Genomic DNA, 26,433 nt, shown 5'->3' with positions numbered 1-26,433 from the left:
ATGGGCCACATTTGGCAAACATGTAACACATGCGGCATTGCTATGGCTTGGTTCTGGCACAGATCTAGCAAACAGGAGTGGACCGCCCAACTGCCATCATTCCATGCAGTATGTGGGCCGAATGAAAGTGTCGGGTGTGGGATGAGTTCGGGCCACTGCAATTGTGCTATCTGGGAATGTAAAACATGAGCTCGCAGATTCATCTGGTTCCCAGGCTAGTGGATTTGGCTTTCGAGAAATAAAGTCGGGATTTGGAAATATCCTAAATACTGATATATTTTGAGAGTTACGACAAAATGAAGCAAAAATAAAGCTCCTCTTCCACGTGTCTTTAAGGTGCAAAGTATTTGAGCAGAGTGTTGTTCGACTTAAGGTAGCCTACGTATATATATATATTTTTTTTAAATTAGACAGTTTCAAAATTCTGACACACTAATGAAATTTCAAAATATCCTGAGGACAATTTCGAAATTTCAGCTGACCTATATGCAAGTTAATTGTAAATTGTGCTCGTGTGTTTGCCGTTTTGGCTACTTAACACAGTGAAACACAGAATTGAGAAAAAAAATAGGCTCAGCTAGCTTCTTGGCGCAAACTTATTTTTTTCTCAAAACCTACTTAATTCTCACAATATCAAATTGACATTAATTTTGAAATCTCAACTATTGTCGAAACAATGACCCCCCCAAAAAAAAAAATCGAAAATAGCCTACATGCTTTTTTTTCTCTTTTTTTTTTATAGCCTTGCCACTTAGCCTATAGTCCTAAACTCCATCGTAGTTTTTACGAAGATTCAAAACTGGTTGAATATCATTATTTACGAAATGTGTTCTCCTTTTCAAAGTATAAATATGCTGAAGCCTTTTAAAAATGTCTACTGTGTAAAATGTAGTGGACAACAAGAGAGATAAGTATGTGAAAGAACTTACTGGTTTTATACGTGACAACAACTTGACATGGTATCGTTTCGTAGTTCTAGTGAGACATAAATTATCATTATTTGAAACTAAATATAATGACAATACAACAAGCAACAGACAGTGTACAACTTGACAGAAAATATCAGTTGTTTTTTGTCAGTAATGCAAAAGGGCAAAATGGTACAAAACGATCAGTAGCATTGATTGACATGTACGTATATGTTATGGTGTCTGGTATCTGCTCTCCTGTCATAAAATCATCTATTGCAAATAATTCTGCTGACTTGCATAAAGATCTTACTGACAGAATGAAAGACAAATCGAGGAATAAGCTCAATCAGCTCGATTCTGGACGTTTAATACGGTTCCTCCAGTGAAAACAAGACAGGTCAAATTACACATTAACACCAAGTTCCTACAACTAAAGGTCAATAGAGAAAGGCCAAAAGAAAAAAAGTTAAATTTATGTTTTGTTGAGAAAAATTCAATGCCAAAACCACATCATAGGATTTCACATAAAGTCAAAAATTCAAAATGTTATCCCTGCTCAGAATGGTGAGAAATTTCTTCATATTCTGATAGAAATTAGGCTAATGAGGCTTTATAAAAATATTACAAATGTATATTCTTACTATAGGTCGATAGTTATATAATTAAATTGCATGGCTTGGAAAACAATGACAAGCATGATACATGAATGCCGCATGGCTGTTAAAAATAACATTAGCTGGATGTTTCAATCACAATGGACCCATTATGTATGGATGCTGTGCTCACGATGCCTTCCACTGAGGCATAGAAATGAATAAGTCACATTATGGTGCTTCCATTTGGTGGCTGTGTGGTTTCACCAGACACCGTCCACACGTTGGTAAAGGTCACAAGTTCAATTCCCACAACAGCCACATATTCTGCTGAAGAGTCCTTAGCAACACGTTGAACCTCTGAAGTGCTCAATCTATGGGTAGTTGTGCCAGCTAAAATCCCAAAAAACGCTGATGTTGTCTATGGCTCTGAAATTAATAAAACTGTTGCACTGCAGAGTGACAAGACAGGCGTTGTGGCTCACTGGCTGAAGGGTTGTCAGCAGCTCGGTCCCTGAGTCACGTTTCTGATGGACATCATGGGTAGGAGGCATTCTTCAGCCTGCGTCAAAGCTGGAACTTAAGTTTTTAATCCTGAAAAGAAAAATAATAGGGTGTCAGTAAAAAGTGAAAAGAATTGATATCTTTCATTTTCTTTTGGGTAATACAATATTGACGTCTGAAGTGAACGGGGATAAATAAAATGAAAGGTCAATAGAAATGAAAACATCTGGATCCTATTTTTGGAAAAAAATTATATTAAATTGCAGAATTTTTTTTTTGTTCATACTGTTTCAGCTGTGTCTGCTGTCTCCTCGCCCTCAGTGTGTTCGCTTTTGGGGTTAGACATCTCAAAGTCAGAGAGGGCACTCTCCACGGCATCGTCATCATAGTCAGTCTGGTACTCATCTGAAAAGTCCTCTGCTGGCAGTGGTGACGGGAGAAACAACAGCACTACGTGGATATGTGTTATGTCTACTGAAATGACTATCTGAAAATGTTTGTTCCAAAAGAGGAAGAAAAAAAAAAGACCTCCTCCAGTTGAAAAGAAACAAACAGCAGGAAAGTTGAGGGCACACAATTAATGATAAAATCATACAATTATGGTTTAAGGGATAATAGGTAACTTAAGCCCTTGCTGGATAAAATCACAACCTCTTTTTAGGCTTTATTCCCCAGAGAATTTAACAACAAAAATATTACTTTTAGATTCACGGTGGCTGTTAAACTTTCCAAAACAGGACATTTGTTAGCATCGTCTTCAGGATTGTAGCTTTAATTTTACATATTGCCATGGGCAATATGTAAAATTAGGTCTCAGTCGTGCCTGGATCATGATGCTGCCTGGAAATCTAAATTTACATATCAGATGAATAGGTCTCTTGTTTTTTTAATTATATTGGTATGCAATATTTCAACTAATACATTTAATATCAATAGATAAATATATCTATGGTATCAATATTAATATAAAATTTTTTACATATTTCACTAAACACAAACCATTGACGAGTGCAGTCTTGACCGGTTCAATTCTCGACACAATCTCTGCCAGGTCAGTAAAGGAGGCGTTGGGGCAGGTGACCATCTGAAAGACATAGAGAGATAATTTCATTACAAGTTTCCCTCTAATATGAATCTATGTGAACATCAGAACAACAACAAACATCCTCAATTCTCTGCCCCATGGCTTTTACCTACAGGCTGCAGATGAACAACAGTAAATCAATTCATGTGAAAGGGTCCAAAGTGACCATGAAAAGCCAAACCAGGAACAAAAGGTGGGAAATAAAGCTCTGTCCAGCAGTCAAATGGTGGGATGTAGCTGGTTAAGATTGTCTTTATCAGACAAACGGGTGCCCGCCCAGCACTTCCACATTCCTCTCTATATCAACTTAATTTAGTGGGTACATTTTGGATTTGGGGATTTTAAATTTTATGAGTCAACCACTCTGGCCACCCCAAAAGGGCAAAAAAAATGTTCTTTACCATCTGTTTTTTCTGACTCACATTGTCATTTTTGGTCTTGTGGAACTCCTCCTGATGCCTGTCCTTTAGCATGTTGTCCACCACCCCGCTGCGCTGCCACACATCAAACACAGTCTTCCCATGTTGGTATCCCACCTCCTGAGACAGCAGTAAGAGGGGATTAGGGTGAGCGTCAAACTTGGTAGATGGAAGAGCCATGGGGAAACAGAAAGGATACTCACAGCAATCTCGTCAAACTTGCCAAATTCCAGTGTACCATAGCGGTCAATGGGTGGCCGAATGTACTCGCAATACTCGCTTTCTTTGACCAGCTCCAGCTGCCGGACGCAGCAGACGTAGGCCAGCCGGGTTTGGATCTCTGCCATGTTCAGAACCTGGAGAGAATGTGGGAACTTGGATAAAATCTCCTCACCATTTAGGTAAAGTCACACCTGAACATAGAGCTATGTATGTATACTGAGATGCACAAACTTCAGTTGAAAACTTTAAATCTTACTCTGTATATTTGCTCTTTATGTTAAGCCGGCCAATTCACCTGATCTACATGTCTTTGGACTGTGGGAGGAAACCCACACAGACTTACTAGTGTCGATCACAATCTCCCCGCCTAGTTAGTCAAGGTCCTGGCTCACCCCCTCGTTCTCATTTTTCACCCCTTGATTTACTGGATTGTATCTGCAATCTTGTGCCCAATGGACTGTTTCTCCACCAAGGAAATGGGTTTTCTTTCCCGATCCTGGGACGTCCGCATCCCTATCCTCTCCCTCTTCCCCTTCCTTGCACTGACTGAGCTGCGCTAATTGCAGCTTCTACGTCACTTCTGTGTTTTTTCTCTTTTTTGGCCATCCTAAATTGTCCCTAGGTGTGAATGTGTGTGTCAGCTCTGTGATGGACTGGCAGCCTGTCCGGGGTGTCTCCCCACCTGCCACCCAATGACTGCTGGGATAGGCTCCGGCATACCTGCGACCCTGAAAGCAGGGTAAGTGGTTTGGATAATGGATGGATGGATGTTAAGCCGGGTTGTTTTTCTTGCCCTCGTGTCAAAACTATGAAACAAGGAGTTGTCAAAGTGTCTTCATCATCAAGACACGTGATGAAGGCAGATTTTTAGCAGTTCCAACTATTTGGCAATTAAAATGTTAATAAGCAGTCAACCTCCTTTCTTTAGGGGTCGGTCTGGCACGTATAATAAAACTCAATGGCAGTGTCAGCATAGACGCTGTCACCTTCAAGGTAAAGTGTATTCGATTACACGGTTTATTGGGTTATTTTTCACCATTTCAATGTTTGTGGGGGGGGGGGGGTTCCCGGCACCTCGCTGGATCGATCATTTTCACATTGTCATGATTGATAAGCTCACATCACACTGTAAGAGGTACTTCCTGCTACTCCAATGATTTAACCAGACAGAAAATTTCAGCCATTTTAGGAGGAAATGTTGAAAATGAAAGGAATATATTAACATTCATAATCTTTCAATACAAAATGCTACATATTATCATGGTGCCTTAGGGAGTCATGTAGTTCTGTAGCATCACTGAGTTTCCCCGCCACTTCTTTCAGTTTTTAATGTACATTGTAAATGGAGTCCTTTTAACTTTATATAGTTGTGTAATATCACTAGAGCCCCTGTCAAATAATAATTAGAAGATAAATTATACCCAACACGACTGTCACATTACAGCAATTCTATGAGGTGTTCCTAATCAATTCACCATAGAGTTAGTGTGATGGGGAGGAACTGTTATTCTGTTTTACATATCGGCCATAATGTCAAATTTATTTGACATCTGTGTCAAAGATCACCTTGACTCTTTTAGCCATCGGGTTGAAGCGTTTCCATAGCAGCCACCAGCCGCTAAGGGAGTCGCCATAGTTTGTCAGGTTAGTTTCATCTTGGCTGCCCACATCGATTGCGATCACAACCTTGGCCCCCATGGAACGAGCCACATCAGCTATAGGCAGGAAAAGGCAAAGACTCATTAAGTGGTTGTTTTTAAGCTGGAATCACTCTCTATTTGCAATATAGTACACTATATTCACCTTCCACCATTTTTGTATGAGTGTCTAATTCTAACTGTAAAATGTATCACTAAGTCCCCTCAAAAGTTCACACAATGAAACTAGAGATGGAGAGTCCAATGCATGTATACTACTGTATGCTTAACAAAAAAAAGAAATAAATTTAATGCTTTGCCTCTTCTCCACTCTGCTCATGCACTCAACAGGATGAGAAGAAGCTGCTAAATGGCGATTCAGTAGTGTCTGAAATCTCCATTTATTACTCCCTATAGAGTAAAGTACTCTGTTGAGAGTTTCATATGTGTGGAATAGTGAATGAGTTAACGTGGGAATGATTTCGGACACATCTTTAGTTTCAAGTACACACTTTCTGAAGCACAAAATATAGGCTTGAGTAACCAAAACCAAATCCCTCCATTATTAACATGGATCCAAAAGGGATTTGATTTACTTTTTTTGCTGTTATTTTGTATAAAGAATTACAGGCCCTAAATTGGAACCCCCAGGGCAAAAGAAAGGGAGACGTGGAGGAGACACAGAGCAGGAAATGATGGCAGAGGGGCTAACATGGAAACTGGCTGTAGGGAAAGCGAAGGACAGACCAGAATGAAGGCGACTCGTCAATGGCCTATGCTCTGAAAGGAATACAAAGGCCTAAAGGAAAAGAAAGGAGAACTAATATAAAGAGAATCCCAAACTCTAAATATACAGCTAAAAGTGTGCTATGAAATCGATATGTCTAAAATGTAGAAGATCCAGTCAGTGAAAGTAGCGCTGGTTTTTTAGCCAAGGAGGCCATCTACTGGCTGAGTTACCTACATGTACCATAGGGCTTGTAAACCCTAGGACAACTTTGAAAAATATATCCGATGAATAAGACAAGAAACACATTAAAAAGGAGGCTGTAGAAAGAGGCTATAAATATTCATTAAACTAAATGGCATCTAAAACTGTGCCTTGGGGGAAATCAAGAACACAAAGCTTAAGTAGTCAAGTATTCAAATGTACCCAAGGACAGACTTTCAAAGGGCACATAGAAAGCAAAAGCAAATAACAGCCAAATAAGGAACGGATGGTTTTCAAGGTTCTGGTATACCAAGCTGATCTGTGACCATACAGTGGATATAAAATGTCTACACATGCCTGTTAGAATTGCAGGTTTTTGTGATGTAAAAAAAAATGAAGCCAAGGTAAATCATGTCAGAACTTTTTCCACCCTTATTGTGAAATTGTTTTTCACATTTAAGTGAAAAACAACCAGAAACATTTCAGGAAAAAAAAACAAACATAATTACCTGGTTGCACAAGTGTACACACCCTTTTATACTTGGGGATGTGGCTGTGTTCAGAATTAACCAATCACTTTCAAACTCATGTTAAATAGTAGCTAGTACACACCTCCCATCAATTAAAGTGACCAATTTACCCAGTTCAGCTGTTCCTGTAGGATTTTCCAGACCTCTTCTTGGTTGCATCCAATTGCAAGAGCCATGGTCCACAAAGAGCTTACAAAGCATGAAAGGGATCTCATTATTGAAAGGTATCGATCAGTAAAGGGGCATTAGATACACCATGGAACACAGTGAAGACAATCATCAACAAGTGGAGATAATATGCCACAACAGTGACATTACCAAGAACAGGACATCCCTCCGAAATTGACGAGAGGACAAGGAGAAAACTGGTTAGGGAGGCTGCCAAGAGGTCCATGGCAGCATTTAAGGAGCTGTAGGAATTTCTGGCAAGTCCTGGTTGCTCCCTACATGTCACATCAATTTTATTTGAATAGCCAAATATCATAAATTACAAATTTGCCTCAAGGGGCTTTACAGCAACACAACATCCTGTCCTTAGAACCTCGCATCGGATAAGGAACAACTCCCTAAAAAAAAACCTTTAACAGGGAGAAAAAAAATAGGAAGAAACCTCAGGGAGAGCAACAGAGGAGGGATCTCTCTCCCAAGATGGACAATGTGCAATGGATGTTGTGTTTACACAATTTACAGAATACAACACTGAAAGAGGATAACAGAATTATAATGGAATTATATTATAAAATATATAAAGAATATGATGAGGGGGGATGCCAAGCAGTGTCTAGGCGCCACCAGAACAGCCCAGGAACCCGAGCCATGCGAGGAGCATCACCATGTAAAAAAAAAAAAAAGTCAAAAAACATACATGTGACAACAATCTCCTGTATTTTTCATATGTCTGGGATATGGGGTAGGGTGGCAAGACAGAAACCTTTTCACATACAACAAATGTCCAAGCCTGGCTAGGTTTTGCATAAAGACACATCCAGTCTCCCAAAATCATGTGGAAAAATTAGTTATGGTCTGAGGACAAGGTTGAACTTTTGGGCCATAATTTTAAAAGGATGTTTGGCACAGAAGTATGTAGGAGTGGTGCAGGATATGCATGAGGGAAGTGTGACAATGGTGAGGTGTGCAGCTGGAATGACAGATGGGTTCAAGGTGGAGTTGAGATTACATCAAGGATCGGCTCTGAGCCCTTTCTTGTTTGCAACGGTGATGGACAGGTTGACGGATGAGATCAAGCAGGAGTCTCCGTGGACTATGATGTTTGCAGATGACATTGTGATTTGTAGCAAGAATAGGGTGCAGGGTGAGGAGAGCCTAGAGAGGTGGAGGTATGCATTGGAGAGAAGAGGAATGAAAGTCAGTAGGAGCAAGACGGAATACCTATGCGTGAATGAGAGGGAGGACAGTGGAACGGTGAAAATGCAAGGAGTGGAGGTGATGAAGGCGTATGAGTTTAAATACTTGGGGTCAACTGTTCAAGTAACGGGGAGTGCAGAAGAGAGTGCAGGCAGGGTGGAGTGGGTGGAGAAAAGTGTCAGGAGTGATTTACGACAGAAGGGTACTAGCAAGAGTTAAAGAGAAGGTTTAACAGGTGGTTGTGAGACCAGTTATGTTATATGGTTTGGAGACAGTGGCACTGATGAAAAGACAGGAGGCAAAGCTGGAGGTGGCAGAGTTGAAGATGCTAAGATTTTCATTGGGAGTGATGAAGAAGGACAGGATTAGGGACGATTATATTAGAGGGACAGCTCAGGTTGGATGGTTTGGAGACAAAGCAAGACAGACAAGATTGAGATGGTTTGGACATGTGTGGAGGAGAGATGCTGGGTATATTGGGAGAAGGATGCTGAATATGGAGCTGCCAGGGAAGAGGAAAAGAGGAAGACCAAAGAGGAGGTTTATGGATGTGGTGAGGGAGGACATGCAGGTGGCTGGTGTGACAGAGGAAGATGTAGAGGACAGGAAGAAATGGAAACAGATGATCCGCTGTGGCGACCCCTAACGGGAGCAGCCAAAAGTAGTAGTGGTAGTAGTAGTAGTTTGGCACAAAAACAACACAGCACATCACCAAAAAAACACCATACCCAAGGTGAAGCATGGTGGTGGCAGCATCATGCTTTGGGGCTACTTTTCTTCTCAGCCAGAACTGGGGCTTTAGTCAAGGTGGAGAGAATTATTAACAGCTCCAAATACCAGTGGATTTTGTCGCGAAAACTTCAGGCATCTGCTAGAAAGCTGAAGATTAAGAGGAATTTCACCTTTCAGCACAACAACGACCCAAAGCATACATCTAAATCACCAAAGGAATAGCTTCATCAAAAGAAGATCAGCATTATGGATTGGCCCAGCCAAAGCCCAGACCTGAATCAAATAGAAAATCTGTGGGGTGACCTGAAGAGGGCCGTGCTCAGGAGATGCCCTCGCAATTTGATGGATCTAGAATGTTTTTACAAGGAAGAGTGGGAAAATATTGTGAAGTCAAGCTGTGCCAAGCTGATAGACTTTTAAGACTGAGTGCTGTAATAAAATCAAAAGGTGCTTCACCAAAGTTTTAGTTTAGGGGTGTGAACACTTATACAACCAGGTTATTGCAAGTTTTTTTCCCCCTAAATAGTTTCAGGTAATTTTTCCACTTTATTTTTATAGGGTGCAATTTCACATTAAAGGTGGAAAAAGTTGTGACATGTTTTATTTGGTTTCATTTTTTTTTTACATCACAAAAACCTGCCATTTTAACAGGGGTATGTAGACTTTTTATACCCGCTTTAGACCTCTGAAGTCTCCTACCAGGCAGATTGTTGATATAACCTCCATCCATGAGCAAATGTCCATCCTTGGGATCACAGAGAGGTGGGAGGTAACCAGACAGGGACATACTGGCTCGAACATAGCGCCACAAGGAACCTGTTGGGCAACAACCCAGTTAATTGGCAGAACATTAAAATGTAGTACAGACTAACGAAAGTGACAAACTCTAATAAAAATATAACAGTTTACAAAGTGGTTTACCAGTGAATAAAGCCAAAGGAATAAACAATAAAGACACCAGATATCAATCAAATATATACATAAAAAAGACAAGGAGACTAAAATTATATAGTATCGCCTTCATCTCCTGTGTTTGTCCTCATCCTGCCACAGTACATATCTTGTAAAAGCATGTCTGTAAAATGTATTAAGAGGTGATAAAAAAAAAACTTCATTATTTTGCTAGCCTCAGCGAAATCAAGGTTAATCCAAATTCCAGATGAGACAGATTTACATTTAACCAGATTTCAAGTTCATGATGTTGTGATGAACATACAGGGAGTTCACTCTTTTTCAGTGACACTTGGCACATTGATATTATTTTACAGTAAATATTGACTGTTGCAGGTCTTTGACATTTTCACTGAGGTACATACAGCCTAATTTTCTTTACTCTCACCTCACCTCAAATTGATGGCACGAGCTATCAGCCCCCATTAAAGCTACAGCGTCCTTTATTTCCTAAGAAAAGCCTAAAACTACACTACCGTTCAAAAGTTTGGGATCACCCAAACAATTTCGTGTTTTCCATGAAAAGTCACACTTATTCACCACCATATGTTGTGAAATGAATAGAAAATAGAGTCAAGACATTGACAAGGTTAGAAATAATGATTTTTATTTGAAATAAGATTTTTTTTACATCAAACTTTGCTTTCGTTAAAGAATCCTCCATTTGCAGCAATTACAGCATTGCAAACCTTTGGCATTCTAGCTGTTAATTTGTTGAGGTAATCTGGAGAAATTGCACCCCACGCTTCCAGAAGCAGCTCCCACAAGTTGGATTGGTTGGATGGGCACTTCTTTGAGCAGATTGAGTTTCTGGAGCATCACATTTGTGGGGTCAATTAAACGCTCAAAATGGCCAGAAAAAGAGAACTTTCATCTGAAACTCGACAGTCTATTCTTGTTCTTAGAAATGAAGGCTATTCCATGCGAGAAATTGCTAAGAAATTGAAGATTTCCTACACCGGTGTGTACTACTCCCTTCAGAGGACAGCACAAACAGGCTCTAACCAGAGTAGAAAAAGAAGTGGGAGGCCGCGTTGCACAACTGAGCAAGAAGATAAGTACATTAGAGTCTCTAGTTTGAGAAACAGACGCCTCACAGGTCCCCAACTGGCATCTTCATTAAATAGTACCTGTTAGAGCCTGTTTGTGCTGTCCTCTGAAGGGAGTAGTACACACCGGTGTAGGAAATCTTCAATTTCTTAGCAATTTCTCGCATGGAATAGCCTTCATTTCTAAGAACAAGAATAGACTGTCGAGTTTCAGATGAAAGTTCTCTTTTTCTGGCCATTTTGAGCGTTTAATTGACCCCACAAATGTGATGCTCCAGAAACTCAATCTGCTCAAAGAAGTGCCCATCCAACCAATCCAACTTGTGGGAGCTGCTTCTGGAAGCGTGGGGTGCAATTTCTCCAGATTACCTCAACAAATTAACAGCTAGAATGCCAAAGGTCTGCAATGCTGTAATTGCTGCAAATGGAGGATTCTTTAACGAAAGCAAAGTTTGATGTAAAAAAAATCTTATTTCAAATAAAAATAATTATTTCTAACCTTGTCAATGTCTTGACTCTATTTTCTATTCATTTCACAACATATGGTGGTGAATAAGTGTGACTTTTCATGGAAAACACGAAATTGTTTGGGTGATCCCAAACTTTTGAACGGTAGTGTATGTCCTCCAGACTGACTTTAATCCTTAAATTGTCTTTCAGCAAGACTCTCAAACTAACTAGTGGCACTTTACTGCTCATATGAATCATCTGACATGATAATTGGTGACCATTACTACTGTTCCACTACTACTGTTATGTTCTTAATTACTTCCTTAAGCACCATTATTACTGCTGTCTACTATCGTGCCCTTCTAGCACTTCACATGATATGCATCCGTGGCTATATGTCGGTTATACTGATATGTGACAATGTAAATCTACTTTATAACTTCTTGTAAGTCACTCTGGATAAAAGTGTCTACCAAATGAGTAAATATAAGTCTAAACCAGGCCACCCTACTAGCTCTGATTAACAGTCACCTTTATTCTCTGAACCTTAGTTTCAGAATGGCCAAGAGGGTCCTGTCTGGAGATTTTAGGTAGCATGACATTTATCTCGGGGAACAAAAGATGTAGCTCAAAGGGTAAAACAGATAGAAGAGAGTGAGAAACAGACCATCAGTGTGAACTCTCATGCAGGAAGCTGTGATATCTGTTGTTATGTTGAAGTACGGGATCCACAGATCCTTGGAAAGAAATGTAAACAAAAGGAAATCATTGAATATCAATGCAATTACAATCAGTTACAAACATTAAGATAATTCTAAGTCTGACAAATTACATTTTGATGACCATGTTTTCAGAACTTGGACGTGCCATCAATGTGAGCATTTTTTTTATAAGTTTTTGTTAAAAATAGTTCTCTTTAGATTGAAAGTGAGTATTCATTCCAATTAAGGGAGAGCAGCAACATGATTTACTAAGTTTAGTATTTACAATTACAATTTTATTTAGCATATGCTTTTATCCAAAGCGACATACATCTCAGAGCTTGTACAACACAAGCAAGGATCTAGGCAGGAGTAAACAACATGAATAAGTGCCATAAAGCTAAATTCAAGTCCGCTAGGACATAGCTGCCAACAGGCAGTGCGCACAGAGGAAATGCATAGAGTGCATAGAAACATTTTTTTTCTTTCATCCATCAAGAGCAGAGGTGTTTGTGAAAGAACTGGGTCTTTAGTCTTTTCTTAAAGATTGAGAGGGACTCTGATGATTGAACAGAGATTGGTAACTCGTTCCACCACTGTGGAACTACAGAAGAGTCTAGCTAGCGACTTAGGGCCCTGTTGTGGTGGTAGTACCAGGCATCTTTCATTGGCAGAGCACAGTGAGTGGGAGGGAGCATAGACCTGAATGAAGGAGTTCAGGTTGGCGGGAGCTGCTTTAGTTGCCGTTTTATAAGTGAGGGTCAGGGTTTTGAATTTGATGCGGGCAGTGACTGGGAGGGATAAGAGCAGTGGGGGGTGACATGTGCTCTTTTGGGCTGGTTTGAAGAACAGACATGCTGCTGTTTTCTGGAACATCTACAGAGGTTTGAATGTACATGCAGAGAGGCCTGCCAGTAAGGAGTTGCAGAAGTCAATGTGTGATATTAAGCGAGCCTGTACCAGAAGTTATGCTGCATGCTACGACAGGTATGGTCTGATCTTCCTGATGTTGTGTAGGGCAAATTGACATGACCGAGCAATTGAGGCCACATGAACCTTAAAGGAGTTGGTCATCAATCATGACACCCAGGTTTTGGGCAAACTTTGTGGGCATGAGCTGGGTTGATTCGAGCTGGATACTTATCTCTTGTTGTAAAGAGGGACTGGCTGGGATGTCAAGGAGCTTGGTCTTAGAGAGGTTAAGATGAAGGTGACATTCTTTCATCCATGCTGATATATCGGCAAGGCATGACGAGATCCGAGCCAAGACTGTGTGGTCTTTCAAGGGGAACAACAGGAAGAACTGGGTATCGTCAGCATAGCAACAGTATGAGAAACCATGGGAGTGGATGATTGCACCAACTGAGGTGGTGTATACTGAGAAGAGAAGGGGACCAAGCACTGACCTTTCAGGAACCCCTGTGTATAAGCTGTGCTGTTTGGACACTTCTCCCCTCCAAGATACTCTAAGAGCTCTCCCTGAGAGGTAAGACGTGAGAGGAGGATTTGGTGGTTAACCATGTCCAAGGCAGTTGACAGATCTAGTAGCAATAGAGCTGAGGACTGACCAGCAGCTCTAGCTGAACACAGTGATTCTATTACCGACAGGAGTGCCCCTACTTAAAGCCAGGCTGATTTGGATCGTACAGATTATTCGCAGAAAGGAATTCAGAGACTTGGTTGAAGACTGTGTGCTCAAGAACTTTTGATAGGAAGGGCAACAGTGAAACCAGTCTGTAGTTTTCAACCTGGACTGGGTTGATAGGGTTTTTTTGAGCAGCAGAGTGACCCGGGTACGTTTAAATGGGGTGGGGAACACACCTGTTGTAAGTGAGGAGCTAATTATGTGTGTGACTGCAGGGTTAAGTGTGGGGGAAATGGTCTGTGGAAGGTTGGATGGTATCGGGTCCAGTGGACAGGTAGCTGGGAGAAGTTGGGAGACTTCCTCCTCGGTCAGAGGGGAGAATGAGGAGAGTGCGGCCCTGCTGGCTGGCAGCTGCAGACTGAGATGGTCAGGCTCAGAGAACTGCATACTGATGGCAGAGACCTTATCAGTAATTTTTATTTATTTATTTATTTTCAAAATAGAAAGCGTTGATTTCAAATTTATGTTACATCAATTACAGATGAATAACCAGCGCTGCCATGTTAAAAAGAGGCATTTTGTTTTCTGAATAAACTCTGCCAGTTTTTATGAATGACAATGACATACATAGTTGTTTAATGCCTTCTGAACCGCACCAATTTAAATGTACTGGGCAGTCCTACCTCGATCTGTTTGTCCTTAAAGACAGAGCTAATGCTGGAGTTGAAGGAAGCTCCAGAAAACATGGAGGTAACTGGGTATGTCAAGTCCAGGACCTTCTTGAAAATAGAGGTCATATCCTATGGGCAGAAACAAGAACAACATAAAAACAATCAATGGGCATCAGTTTGTCAGATATCAAAGAGCCATGCTGATGTTGAATATTAAGAGATTCCTAGAAATCAACCTAAGGATCACTCTATAATAATCTGCACCCAGTGGTGTTGTGAGATGTCTGAATTCTAACTTCACATCAACCAAAAGGAAGAAATCACAAAATGATCATCAATTTATTGCAATGAAGAACCACTGAAGAAAGCTGTCATGCAGAATTTTGTCATCATTTGTGAAATATTCCCTCACCATCGCCCACTCCCTGGCCCGAACCCTCATACGACTGTTGCTCTTCTCCTCGGCGTACAGCGCCCCCATGAAGGAGCCAATGGAGGTGCCGCCCACCATGTCTACGGGGATGCCCGCCTCGTTTAGAGCCCGCAGTATGCCAACTTGAGAGCTCCCCCTGAAAAAGAAAACAGACCCCTGTCAAATGATGCCATGTTTGACATTTGGTGGATCCTTAAATTCAAAGAACCATATGGCACATCGTTTTAGCACAAGTGTCCCAAGAGGGAAAAAAACCCATAACCACACCAGTGCTGATACATGCTTTACTGAACTACACAAACAACACATCACTGATATAAAACCAAAAACTACAGGCTCCAAGCAGGGCTCTCAGTGTATATAGCTGACAAGAGGACCCACCTTGCCACAGCTCCAGGGCAAGTTGGAGCAATACAGGAGAAACAAACAGAGGACATAAAAAAAAAGACCAACAGCAAAAAACATACAAAAATGAACGCAGATGGACAATTAAAAGGGTTAAAAGCCAGATGTAGAACCTAACCTCAGTATATGCAAACTGTGCTGACTACAACTAGAAATATATATGCATTTATTTAATGCATGATTATACTCAGTAAAGATCTCTTATTGTGAACTGCTCACTTTTCTGCAGCTTCAACAGCATTAAATATCATGCCACAGGAATGCATGCAGTAATAAAATCCTGAATGTTTGTGTGTGTGTGATAAATACATTTAATGTCATCCCTGTATCATGCGTGCATACATGCATGTGCTTAGATGACTACAAAAGCTGTCAGTATATGAGTTAGCAAGAGTCCGTGAGACAAATTCCTGCAAGTTACCTCATGCACAGGAAAATGATTGCCCCACTAATAAATGTGATGTACAGTATGTAAACAGAACATAGGAGTGTAGCGGTAGTACCTCGCACCCCCTCCACCCAGCACAAGGGCAATGCTGTTGCCTGTGAGGGCGCGCGCCAAACGGGAGAAATCAGAATGACGATCTGGAGGCTTTTCAAACACGCGCTGGTACATCTCCCTCTGAAAATCATGTGACACACACAGGGCACAGAAGTTAAACATTAGACATCTAGGGCAAAACATTCCTCAAAAGGATCAATGAGTTTTGGAAAGGACAAGTCAATGTGTATGAAATATCAAAGCCAGGCTAGCTGACAGTACACTGGGGAAAAAAATCCCCTGGTGACAAGGGTTGTGGGAAGGCATCTTGGATAAGCTCTTCTTGGTAAAGCTCCATAGGAAGAGAAGGTCATAGTGTGTATATGTGTGCGTGTGTGTGTGTCTGAGTGTGTGTGTGGATCATGCAGGTCTTACTGAAGATCCAGCCAGAATTATTTTGGGTGCGTGTGAGTGGCCCTCTTTGTATAAAGTCAGGCTAACAGTATGCTTCTGTGCCTGTATGTATTACCAGTTTTGGCAAGCTCCTCCTTGAGAAGACCCTGCGTGGGCAGGAGAGGTGCTGGTGTCTGGAGATCCAGCTGCGCATGTTGAGCCACTCGGCGGTTCCTCTGGGCGGGGGACCATCCTCCCTGTGGAGCAGAACCAGCTGCTTCTGGGCTCGCACCGCCCCACCCTCCAACATGCGCTCCAGCTAGGGGGGTGCACAGCAAGCATGAGATACAGAATACAAGATCTTACAGAGCAGTTAGAAAACAGACAACAGAATACACTAACAATACACAGAGCTCAATCACTTTTTCACCAATGGTTTCCAATGACTTTTCCATGACTTCACACCCCAGAGGGCTGGGCATTACTGACAAAATCCAATGTTATGAGAAGTTCACAGAAAGTTGAGTCAGTTCATCTGGACACATTTAGTGGGAGAAACATTTCATTACTCATCTAAGTGACTTCTTCAGTCTCAACTGACTGCAGGTAGCCCCACCCTTATAAAGAGCACAGTTCCATAACGACCAAACCAATGATTGGTTTCATATGCAAATTGCCGTGGCCATTAACTAGAACTACAATGGCCATGTGTACTGCTGACAGAGGATTGGGGAACAGTTGCAATCACAGCACTGTAAAATGGTGACAGATATATTCTTAGCCCCCCCTCCCCCCTCAGTTCAGGGATGGTCATTCCCTCTTCACATACCTTTTCCCCTAAGGCCTCTTTGACTCCCCGTTCAAACCAGCATTCCTCCCTATCAAGGATGTACACATCCACATCCTTGACGGAGTGGCTACTGGCCTGTAGGTGGGTGTAGACTGCAGAGACCTGGCCTAATGCGTTAGCTCTTCTGTGTTGTGCCATACTCTTCACCAGTGTCTGTTTGGTTTCCCTGATGTACAATTCACGGCAATCTTCCCCGTACTTAACAGCATACACTATATTGCTCTGTTTGTGCCGGGGGGCCTGATTCTTGGGGTGGACCAATTTCTGCCACTCCGCCACATACAGAATCACCACTGGTTTACGCACAGGCAGCTTTTGTCCTTCTCTCTTCGATCAGCTGATGGACTGTTTGGGTATCTTCCTGGCTCTGACAAACGCTCAGGATAACCACACTTAACCAGGGCCTGTTTGATGTGGAATTTCTCCCCTAAGTGTACATCTGTCACCATCTCACAATGCTGTAATTGCAACTATTCCCCAATCCTCTGCAAATAGTACACATGGCCATTGTAACTCTAGTTAATAATCACAGCAATTTGCATATGAAACCAATCGTTGGTTCGGTCATTATGCAACTGTGCCGTTTATAAGGGTGGGGATACCTGCAGTCACTTGAAACGGGATAAGTCACTTAGATGAGTGATGAAACATTTCTTTCACTAAACATTGTGTCCAGATGAACTGATTCAACTTTCTGTGATTTCCATACCTGGATTATTGAAGACGCCTCAAGACACTATGTGAGGTTATCTTTTGTAACATGGATATGATGGCCACGCAGGTAGAAACATTCATTGCTCATTTCACTCTGCTAATACAGTCGAATAAATTCAGAAAATTGTTTTGTTTTACTGTGATGCAGCCTTTAAGACCAGGAAATAACCTTTAAGTTATATCACCATTTTACCAGAACCAACATCCCACACTATATATCTAATGTGATATCATCATATCAATATCAAATTTATGAATCACCCAGTTGTACTTCTCCCTAAATTTATGCTTAACTTCCATGACCAAAAGAAACTATTTTTTTAGCATTGCCTGTGAAAAGCTGCGTTTTAACACTATATATGATGTGATAATCAGTCTATTACTCAAACAGTGTATATGTGCCACTCTATTCTCAACAACTTTTGCAAGCCACATTTTGTATATTTCAATTTGAAGCACTGATTGTTGAAACTACACTTGCCTGTTATACTATTAACAAGATAGCTAGCCAACTGATATGAAAGCAAGCCAGCAGAGGAACACGTTAGAATATTGAGAAAAAAAAACACACCAAGCCTTACACAGATCAGATTCCACCCGCTGTTACTTTTTTTTTTTATTGGTCAATCAATCTGTAACAGAGTTGATGCTGCTTTATAGTCAGATTTCAATGACTTTTCTCAAATTCTTAAAAAAATTAGAATTTCTCATAACTTTTCCAGGGCCCGGAAATTGCATTTTCAAATTTACTGACCTGTCCATGTTTTTCCATTTGATATATGAGCCCTGCAATACTTAATGACTGGCTGCATGCTTGGTTCTATCTTGTTTGGCGCCAACATCAGTTGTTAGATAAAATTTCCAATGCTGCTGCCAATAAAACCCATCAAAGCCATCTTTCTTGTCAGCCTCTAGGCTTTTTACACACCCATGGACTTTATTTAGCTCTCAAGATTGTCTGACAATCAGAAGCAAATCCTGGTGGTTATTTGTAATTCCTTCCGCCTAACATCCATTGTCTACCTCTTGCAATGAGCAATCACCCAGGCTTGCAAAAACGTCAGTGTTAGCCAATTGGTGTCTAAATTTAGGGGTTACCCAGGTTCTACATCTGGGCTAAAAAATTCTACAGGTGTGCAAGAGCAGATTTTTTCATGTACGAACGATTGATGAATGAGGCCCAATACTACTGATAGAACCAGACCATTGTAGGACTACCGTACCATGTCTCCACAAGAACAGAGTGGAATTTATTACAAAGCGATGTGACATCAGTCAAAGAGAAGTAATCTATCTCCTTGTATTAATGATTGACTTGGGGTGCCACACTGACTCGGCCTCATTATAGCAGCCTCTAGCTTTCATTAACACTAAATACCTTTCCATACCGATTAGTCTAATCGAGTAATCATCTAGAGCTAATTAATACTCACATGACTCATTAGATTAATCCCCAGTAAACCATCTTAGTGCAGACTGCTGCATTAAGTGGATTAAACCACATCGGGGTGCCTGGGGTCTTGAATACTTGGGAAACTGTCTGGTTCTTGATGACATTTTAGTCTGACTGCATTCATAACCCTGTATTTTAAGGGCATGAGTCAGTGAAGGATAAGAGATAGAACAAAAAGATGAGGAGGAAAAAAAAAAGGAGTTTGATTGGTGAATACTGACATACCACAAAAGGTGCTTTGGTCAGAGCAAAGTCTTCGTAAATGAATGCCACCAGTCCAGTCCCTGAGACAGCACATTATTTCCCATCCACATGTGTAGTGTGTGCCCTCCAAAAAGAAACAAAATCCTTACGTATCTAACTCCATGTTTGTTAAGTAATTGAACCTCACCTCTCCAACAGTTGGCTCTTGTTCACCAAGCCCCACGATAATAATGCAGTCGGCCTGGCGAATGCAGCGTTGTGTCCAGGGTGTGAGGGTGGAGTCAGACTGGTAGAGAACTATGCGGTGGATATCCTCCTGCTGGCCCAGCCAACTCGAAAGACGGTACACGTGGACACTAGGTAGAGAAACACAACCGCTAAGCTACCCATCCACATAAAGCCTAACCTACTGTGTCGCCGAAGCTTCGAAAAATAAACACAGCACAGTGCTTCAAGGCTTGGAACATAAGACTTGGTTTGTATTAGCCATCATTTTTTTCATTAACTCAGTGTTTTGCTACAATACCCAGAGCTCTTTCACCAGAGAAGAACTTATGAACATCAGGGAAACTACTTCTGCGGGTTTATTTCCCAACTTTCTCATCCCATCTGTGGAATTACTGGACATTTTGGTCAAAGGTGCTCTCACCTTTATTCATGCAGTGAAATGCCGGAGAAGAGGGAGACGTGCTGGTGGCACTTGTGTGTCCCCGTAGATGTGGACTACCCACTCCATTGCTGGGAGTATTTCTCTCCAACGTGTGATCACTTTGCAACAAACTAGATGAACTTCATCTAGTGGTGAGGAAGAATAGAGACTTTTATTCATGTTGCGTTTTGTGCTTCATGGAAACTTTGCTGGGTGGATCAATACCAGACTGTGCCCTAAAATTGGCAGGCTTCCAGCTGTTTAGAGTGGATTGCAACACAGAGCTCTCCGGCAAAACGAAAGGTGGAGGTAATTGGTGGCTGGTGTACAAATGTGACAGTGAGTTTGCAGCACTGTTCTCTTGCTCTGGAAACTTTTTTCATCAATTGTGAACCCTTCTTCTCCCCCTGTGAGTTCACTTCATTCATTCTAGCCAGTGTTTACATTCCACTGCAGCCTGACGTGCAGGAGGCACAGCGCATGCTTGCCGCCCAGATACTGTGTGTGGAGTGGATAAACCCGGACTCTTTCGTTATTGTCCTGGGTGACTTTAACAAAGGGAATGTCATCCATGAACTACCTAAATACCGTCAGCTGATTAAATGCCCAACCAAGAAGAACAATTTAGATCACTGTTACACGATAATCAACAGTCCCTATCTAAGAAGTGGACCAGTGAAGCTATGAAGGATCTTCGCACGTGTGTGGACTGTACTGACTTGGATGTTTTAACAAACCCCAATTCCAATGATGTTGGGACGCTTTGTAAAACGTAAACAAAAACAGAATACAATGATTTGCAAATCCTTTTCGACTGATATTCAATTGAATACACTACAAAGACAAGATATTTAATGTTCAAACTGATGAACTTTGTTTTTTTGCAAATATTCACTCATTTTGAACTTAATGCCTGCAACACATTCCAAAAAAGCTGGGACAGGGGCATGTTCACCACTGTGTTACATCACCTTTCCTTTTAACAACACTCAATAAGCGTTTGGGAACTGAGGATACTAATTGTTGAAGCTTTGTAGGTGGAATTCTTTCCCATTCTTGCTTGATGTACGACCTCAGTTGCTCAACAGTCCAGGGTCTCCATTGTCTTATTTTGTGCTTCATAATGCGCCACACATTTTCAATGGGAGACAGGTCTGGACTGCAGGCAGGCCAGTCTAGTACCCGCACTCTTTTACTACGAAGCCACGCTGTTGTAACACGTGCAGAATGTGGCTTGGCATTGTCTTGCTGAAATAAGCAGGGATGTCCCTGAAAAAGACGTCGCTTGGATGGCAGCATATGTTGCTCCAAAACCTGTATGTACCTTTCAGCATTAATGGTGCCTTCACAGATGTGCAAGTTACCCATGCCATGGGCACTAACACACCCCCCTACTATCACAGATGCTGGCTTTTGAACTTTGCGCTGATAACAATCTGGATGGTCCCTTTCCTCTTTAGCCTGGAGGACACGACGTCCATGATTTCCAATAACAATTTGAAATGTGGACTCGTCAGACCACAGCACACTTTCCCACTTTGCATCAGTCCATCTCAGATGAGCTCGGGGCCCAGAGAAGCTGGCGGCGTTTCTGGGTGTTGTTGATATATGGCTTTTGCTTTGCATGGTAGAGTTTTAACTTGCACTAGTAGATGTAGCGACGAACTGTGTTAACTGACAATGGTTTTCCGAAGTGTTCCTGAGCCCACGTGGTAATATCCTTTACAGAATGATGTCGGTTTTTAATGCAGCGCCGCCTGAGGGATCGAAGGTCATGAGCATTCAATGTTGGTTTTCGGCCTTGCCGCTTACGTGCAGAGATTTCTCCGGATTCGCTGAATCTTTTGATGATATTATGGACTTTAGATGATGAAATCCCTAAATTCCTTGCAATTGTACATTGAGAAACGTTGTTCTTAAACTGTTGGGCTATTTGCTCATGCAGTTGTTCACAAAGTGGCGAACCTCACCCCATCCTTGGTTATCAACGACTGAGCCTTTTGGGGATGCTCCTTTTATACCCAATCACGACACTCACCTGTTTCCAATTAACCTGTTCACCTGTGGAATGTTCCAAACAGGTGTTTTTTGAGCATTCCTCAACTTTCCCAGTCTTTTGTTGCCCCTGTCCCAGCTTTTTTGGAATGTGTTGCAGGCATCAAATTCAAAATGAGTGAATATTTGCAAAAAGCTGTGTACCATCACCAAGGTTAGTTACAACAATGACAAACCCTGGTTTACAGCTAGACTCAGTTAACTTAGGTCGGAAAAGGGTGAAGCGTTTAGGAGGAGGAAAAGGTCTGGTTTAAAGAGTCTAAATACAGGTTTAACAAAGCGATGAGAGAGGCTAATTGTACTCTGAGACTTCAAAGGAAGTTCTTAGAAAACAACTCAGCCTGTCTGGAAGGGTCTCAGACAGATCAACTACAAACCAAAAGCCCCCCACTCCACTAATGACTTGCGCCTAACCAACAATCTGAATGAGTTCTATTGGCGGTTTGAAAGAATGGGCCAGTCCTGACACCATCCCCCGTGACTCAATCCACCAGCTTCAGACCACCAGCTCCTCCTCCCCAATCTCAGCAGGGGCCCGGGCCTTTCCACAACTGCCCACCTTAGAGGCCACCTCCTCCCCAACCACAAAGATGATTTTCTCGATCCTGGAGAGGGACATAAACAGGCTGTTCAAGAGACAGAACTCCCACAAAGCAGCTGGACCAGACTCTGTGCCTCCCTCCAACCTGAAACACTGTGTCGATCAGTTGTCTCCTGTGTTCACAGTTATTTTTAACACCTTACTGGAGATGTGATGATGACTCAGTGACTATAGACCCATTGCCCTGACCTCTGTGGTAATTAAGTCTTTTGAGTGCCTTGTACTGTCCCACATGTAAACAATCACTGACCCACTCCTGGACCCCCTGCAGTTCGCTTACAGATCCAGCAGGTCTGTCGATGATGCAGTTAACATGGTGCTCCACTTCAACCTCCAGCACCTAGACTCTGCAGGTACCTACGCCAGGATCCTGTTTGTGAATTTCATCTCCACCTTCAACACCATCTCACCATCTCATCTCGGATTTGCTGCAGGACAAGCTCTCCCAGCTGAACATGCCTGTCTCCACCTGTCGACTTCCTATCTGACAGGAAGCAGCATGTGAAGCACATCTCGGACTATCAGCACCTGTTCCCCTCAAGGCTGCGTCCTTTCCCCTCTACTCTTCTCATATGAACAGCTGCACTGCCAGTCACCATGTTTACTGATGACATCAACCTCACTGGGCTCATCTCTGGTGGGGACCAGTCTACCTACAGGTGGGAGATTGATCATCTGGTGTCCTGGTGCGGCCTAAACAGTTGAGATGGTTGCGGACTTCAGAGAGTACCCAGCCCCTCCCACCCCCATCACCCTGTGTGGCTCCCCAGTCGATACTGTGGAATCCTCCGCTTCCTGGGCACCATCATCACCCAGGACCTCACATGGGAGCTGAACATCAGCTCCCTCACCTAGAGGTCACAGTAGAGGATGTACTTCCTGCGGCAGCTGATAAAGTTCAAACAGCCAAAGCCAGTGATGGTGCACTTTTTCACCACCATCACTGAGTCCATCCTCACCTCCTCCATCACTATCTGGTACACTGCTGCCACTGCCAAGGACAAGGGCAGACTGCAGCGTATCATTCACTCTGCTGAGAGGATGACTGGCTGCAACCTGCCATCCCACTAGGACCTGTGTATTGGCAAGAATTTGCTGATGGTACAAGTGTCGTGAATCATTATCTTATCTCATCATCAGCCACTTCACCGGGGTTGGTCACAGTGGCAGCAAGCCAAGTAGGGCACTCCAGTAGTCCTTCTCCCCAGCAACGCCCTCCAGCTCCTCCTGGGGGGATCCCAACGCGTTCCTAGGCCAGATTGGACATTTAGTCCCTCCAGTGAGTTCTGGGTCTACCCCTGGGTCTCTTCCCAGTTGGACGTGCCAGGAAAACCTCCAAAGGAAGGCGCCCAGGAGGCATCCCAATCAGATGCCCGAACCACCTCAACTGGCTCCTTTCAACACAAAGGAGCAGCGGCTTTACTCCAAGCTCCCTCTGGATGTCCAAGCTCCTCACCCTATCTCTAACCCAAACACTCTATGGAGGAAACTCATTTCAGCTGCTTGTATCCGCGATCTCACCCTTTCGGTCACTACCCAAAGCGCATGACCATAGGTGAGGGTTGGAATGAAGATTGACTGGTAAATTGAGAGCTTTGCCTTCTGGCTCAACTCCCTATGTATCATGTATAAACACTGCAGTATGATGTTTTTTTTTGTTTTTTGTTTTTTGGGGGGGGGGGGTCCACCTTTTTCTCCCCAATTGTACCCGTCCAATTACCCCACTCTTCCGAGCCGTCCCAGTCACTGCTCCACCCCCTCTGCCAATCCCAGGAGGGCTGCAGACTACCACATGCCTCTTCTGATATACTATGTGTAGTTTCCAGCCACTTCTTTTCACCTGACAGTGAGGAGTTTCACCAGAGAGACGTAGTGTGTGGGAGGATCATGCTATTCCCCCCAGTTCCCTCTCCCCCCAAACATGCAGTCACCAGGACTCATACCCACATCCGGCTTCCCACCCGCAGACACAGCCAATTGAGTCTGATCAAGTCAGAGGTAACACGGGGATTTGAACCAGCGATCGCCATGTTGGTTGTCAATGGAATAGACTGCTACACTACCTGAACGCCCCCTGATGGGATGTTTTGTCAAAATTTTAGAAAACTGTCACTAAGAAAACACCTCAATATGCATCAAATTAGGGTAATCGGAGCTATAGTTAGTGTGATGCTTGACTGTTGTTGTTATGGTTCTGTGCAGTCCGGTTAAGCACCTGCCCCCTTAGGTCAGAGATGGAAATAACACAACGAAGTACAGACACTGCCACATCTGTGTGTAATCTTAATCAATGCAGTGCTTTTGAAAATCGTTAAAATATTGTGAAAGATAGCATCACGCGACACTTAAATGTATCGATATTTTCTTATACATCTACACAGCATCAGCCAATTTTCTACCTGTCGAGTGCAGCAGAGCCTAGTCGCTGTTTAATGATGTCCCTTGTCAGAAGGAGTGTTGGACCTGCACAAACAGAGACAAATGTGAACAAAAGTTTTTCCACCGACATCTCTGATATGGCAAAGCATAATTCAGTATCTCCAGTATGAAATCTGAGGGTGATGTAGGAGCATCTTTGTACCAATGCCGCTGAGCGCGTGCTGCAGTTCGAGAGTGAAGGCTGTCAGGGGAACATCCTCAGAAACAGGCAGGATGGCCACTGTGGACAGGTTGGAGGCCGGGTTCCCTGTGTCCCATTTACTGGTGGTGGTGTGCAAAGACAAACCACGAGCTGGAAAGAGAACAGGGCATGGGGAGTTTATGATTATACATTAATACATGGGTAGAAAGTTAAGGCAGCGAGGAAGGAAACTAATTTCTATGACTATCAATTACAGAGTGTTGTGCACCTAAAATTTCACCCACCAGCCATTAACACCATTTTATAAGCCAGCTACAATTTTATATCAGTTATTTTGAGATTACGGTTGGTTATGTAATATCGGCTGGTACATAGGGCTAAGAACCAGCAGATATGTCCAAATTTGATATTGCAATATTTTTGGGCCAATTCAATGCATATTGTGATTTTTCAAACATTATATTGCGATTCAATATTATGATTTTCAATATTAATTCAATATTATGTGAGTCGATATTATGAAACATTCAGAGATGTGGAATCATTTCACAAAATCTTTTCACAGCCTCTGTTCGTTGTTCTTCAACATTGCAATTCATGAGAACTACTGCCATATTAAAATTATCATGGCTTAGTATCACGATTTTGCACCGAATCAATTTTTCCTCACCCCATAATTGCTGGTGCAGTAGACAAAATTTCCTTTGCACCATGATACATAAACACAAATAAAGCAGGTGGAAAAGAATACCAGCCAGAGGGCCGTTGACTTGCTGCATGTTCCCCAGGATCTTCTGTCCCAACAGGTGGATGAGTCTGGTGACCACCTGTGGATACCTCCTCTTGATGGAGTTGAGAGCTCCCTCTGGTAGCTTGGCCAGTTCAGAGTCCCTGACAGCGTGCACTGTAGTAGCTCTATTGAGATGAGTCAGGGTCTCTACCTGGATGACGGACCAAACTGGTAAGATTTTTGACCAAGACAATATAAACCACTAATGTTTCTAGAAAATGATCAGCTCAAAAGTTAAAACAGGTTTCCTATGGATTTTTTTTAATTTTCTAGATTTGAAAGCTGAAATCTGGGGTTTTTCTCCAATATAAAATAAAATAATCATTATTTTCTCCCATCTGAACCATGGAGTTAGGTTGCAGAACAATAACTGGCATCTGGAGACACCCAATATACTGCCGTTGACGTTTTTGACCTGGTAGGATGAAAACTGGTGCTACGGCAAACATGTTCCTACTCAAACAGGAAGAGAAATTCAAACATCATGAT

At 42.4% G+C, this 26,433-nt stretch overlaps 1 protein-coding gene across 1 annotated transcript in view; it reads right to left on the bottom strand.

Moving 5' to 3' along the window:
* Positions 1-923: 923 nt before the first annotated feature.
* Positions 924-26,433, bottom strand: part of pnpla7b (patatin-like phospholipase domain containing 7b) — a 57,924-nt gene continuing 32,414 nt past the window's right edge. Inside the window, exons 19-34 of the mRNA XM_056273449.1 lie at positions 25,906-26,095; positions 25,155-25,304; positions 24,973-25,036; positions 19,456-19,624; positions 16,184-16,366; positions 15,677-15,795; positions 14,748-14,904; positions 14,348-14,464; positions 12,046-12,115; positions 9,628-9,744; positions 5,300-5,448; positions 3,715-3,867; positions 3,494-3,631; positions 3,008-3,092; positions 2,295-2,428; positions 924-2,098 (exon numbers count right to left, since the gene is read on the bottom strand). Coding sequence (XP_056129424.1) covers positions 2,093-2,098; positions 2,295-2,428; positions 3,008-3,092; positions 3,494-3,631; positions 3,715-3,867; positions 5,300-5,448; positions 9,628-9,744; positions 12,046-12,115; positions 14,348-14,464; positions 14,748-14,904; positions 15,677-15,795; positions 16,184-16,366; positions 19,456-19,624; positions 24,973-25,036; positions 25,155-25,304; positions 25,906-26,095 — 2,001 coding nt within the window. The 3' untranslated portion in view covers positions 924-2,092. The remainder of the gene's footprint in view (positions 2,099-2,294; positions 2,429-3,007; positions 3,093-3,493; positions 3,632-3,714; positions 3,868-5,299; positions 5,449-9,627; positions 9,745-12,045; positions 12,116-14,347; positions 14,465-14,747; positions 14,905-15,676; positions 15,796-16,183; positions 16,367-19,455; positions 19,625-24,972; positions 25,037-25,154; positions 25,305-25,905; positions 26,096-26,433) is intronic.

This window comes from Lampris incognitus, chromosome 1 (assembly GCF_029633865.1).
Source record: "Lampris incognitus isolate fLamInc1 chromosome 1, fLamInc1.hap2, whole genome shotgun sequence".
NCBI lineage: Eukaryota > Metazoa > Chordata > Actinopteri > Lampriformes > Lampridae > Lampris > Lampris incognitus.
The sequence above is the reverse complement of the archived record's forward strand: the minus strand, read 5'-3'. Positions and strand labels throughout refer to the sequence as shown.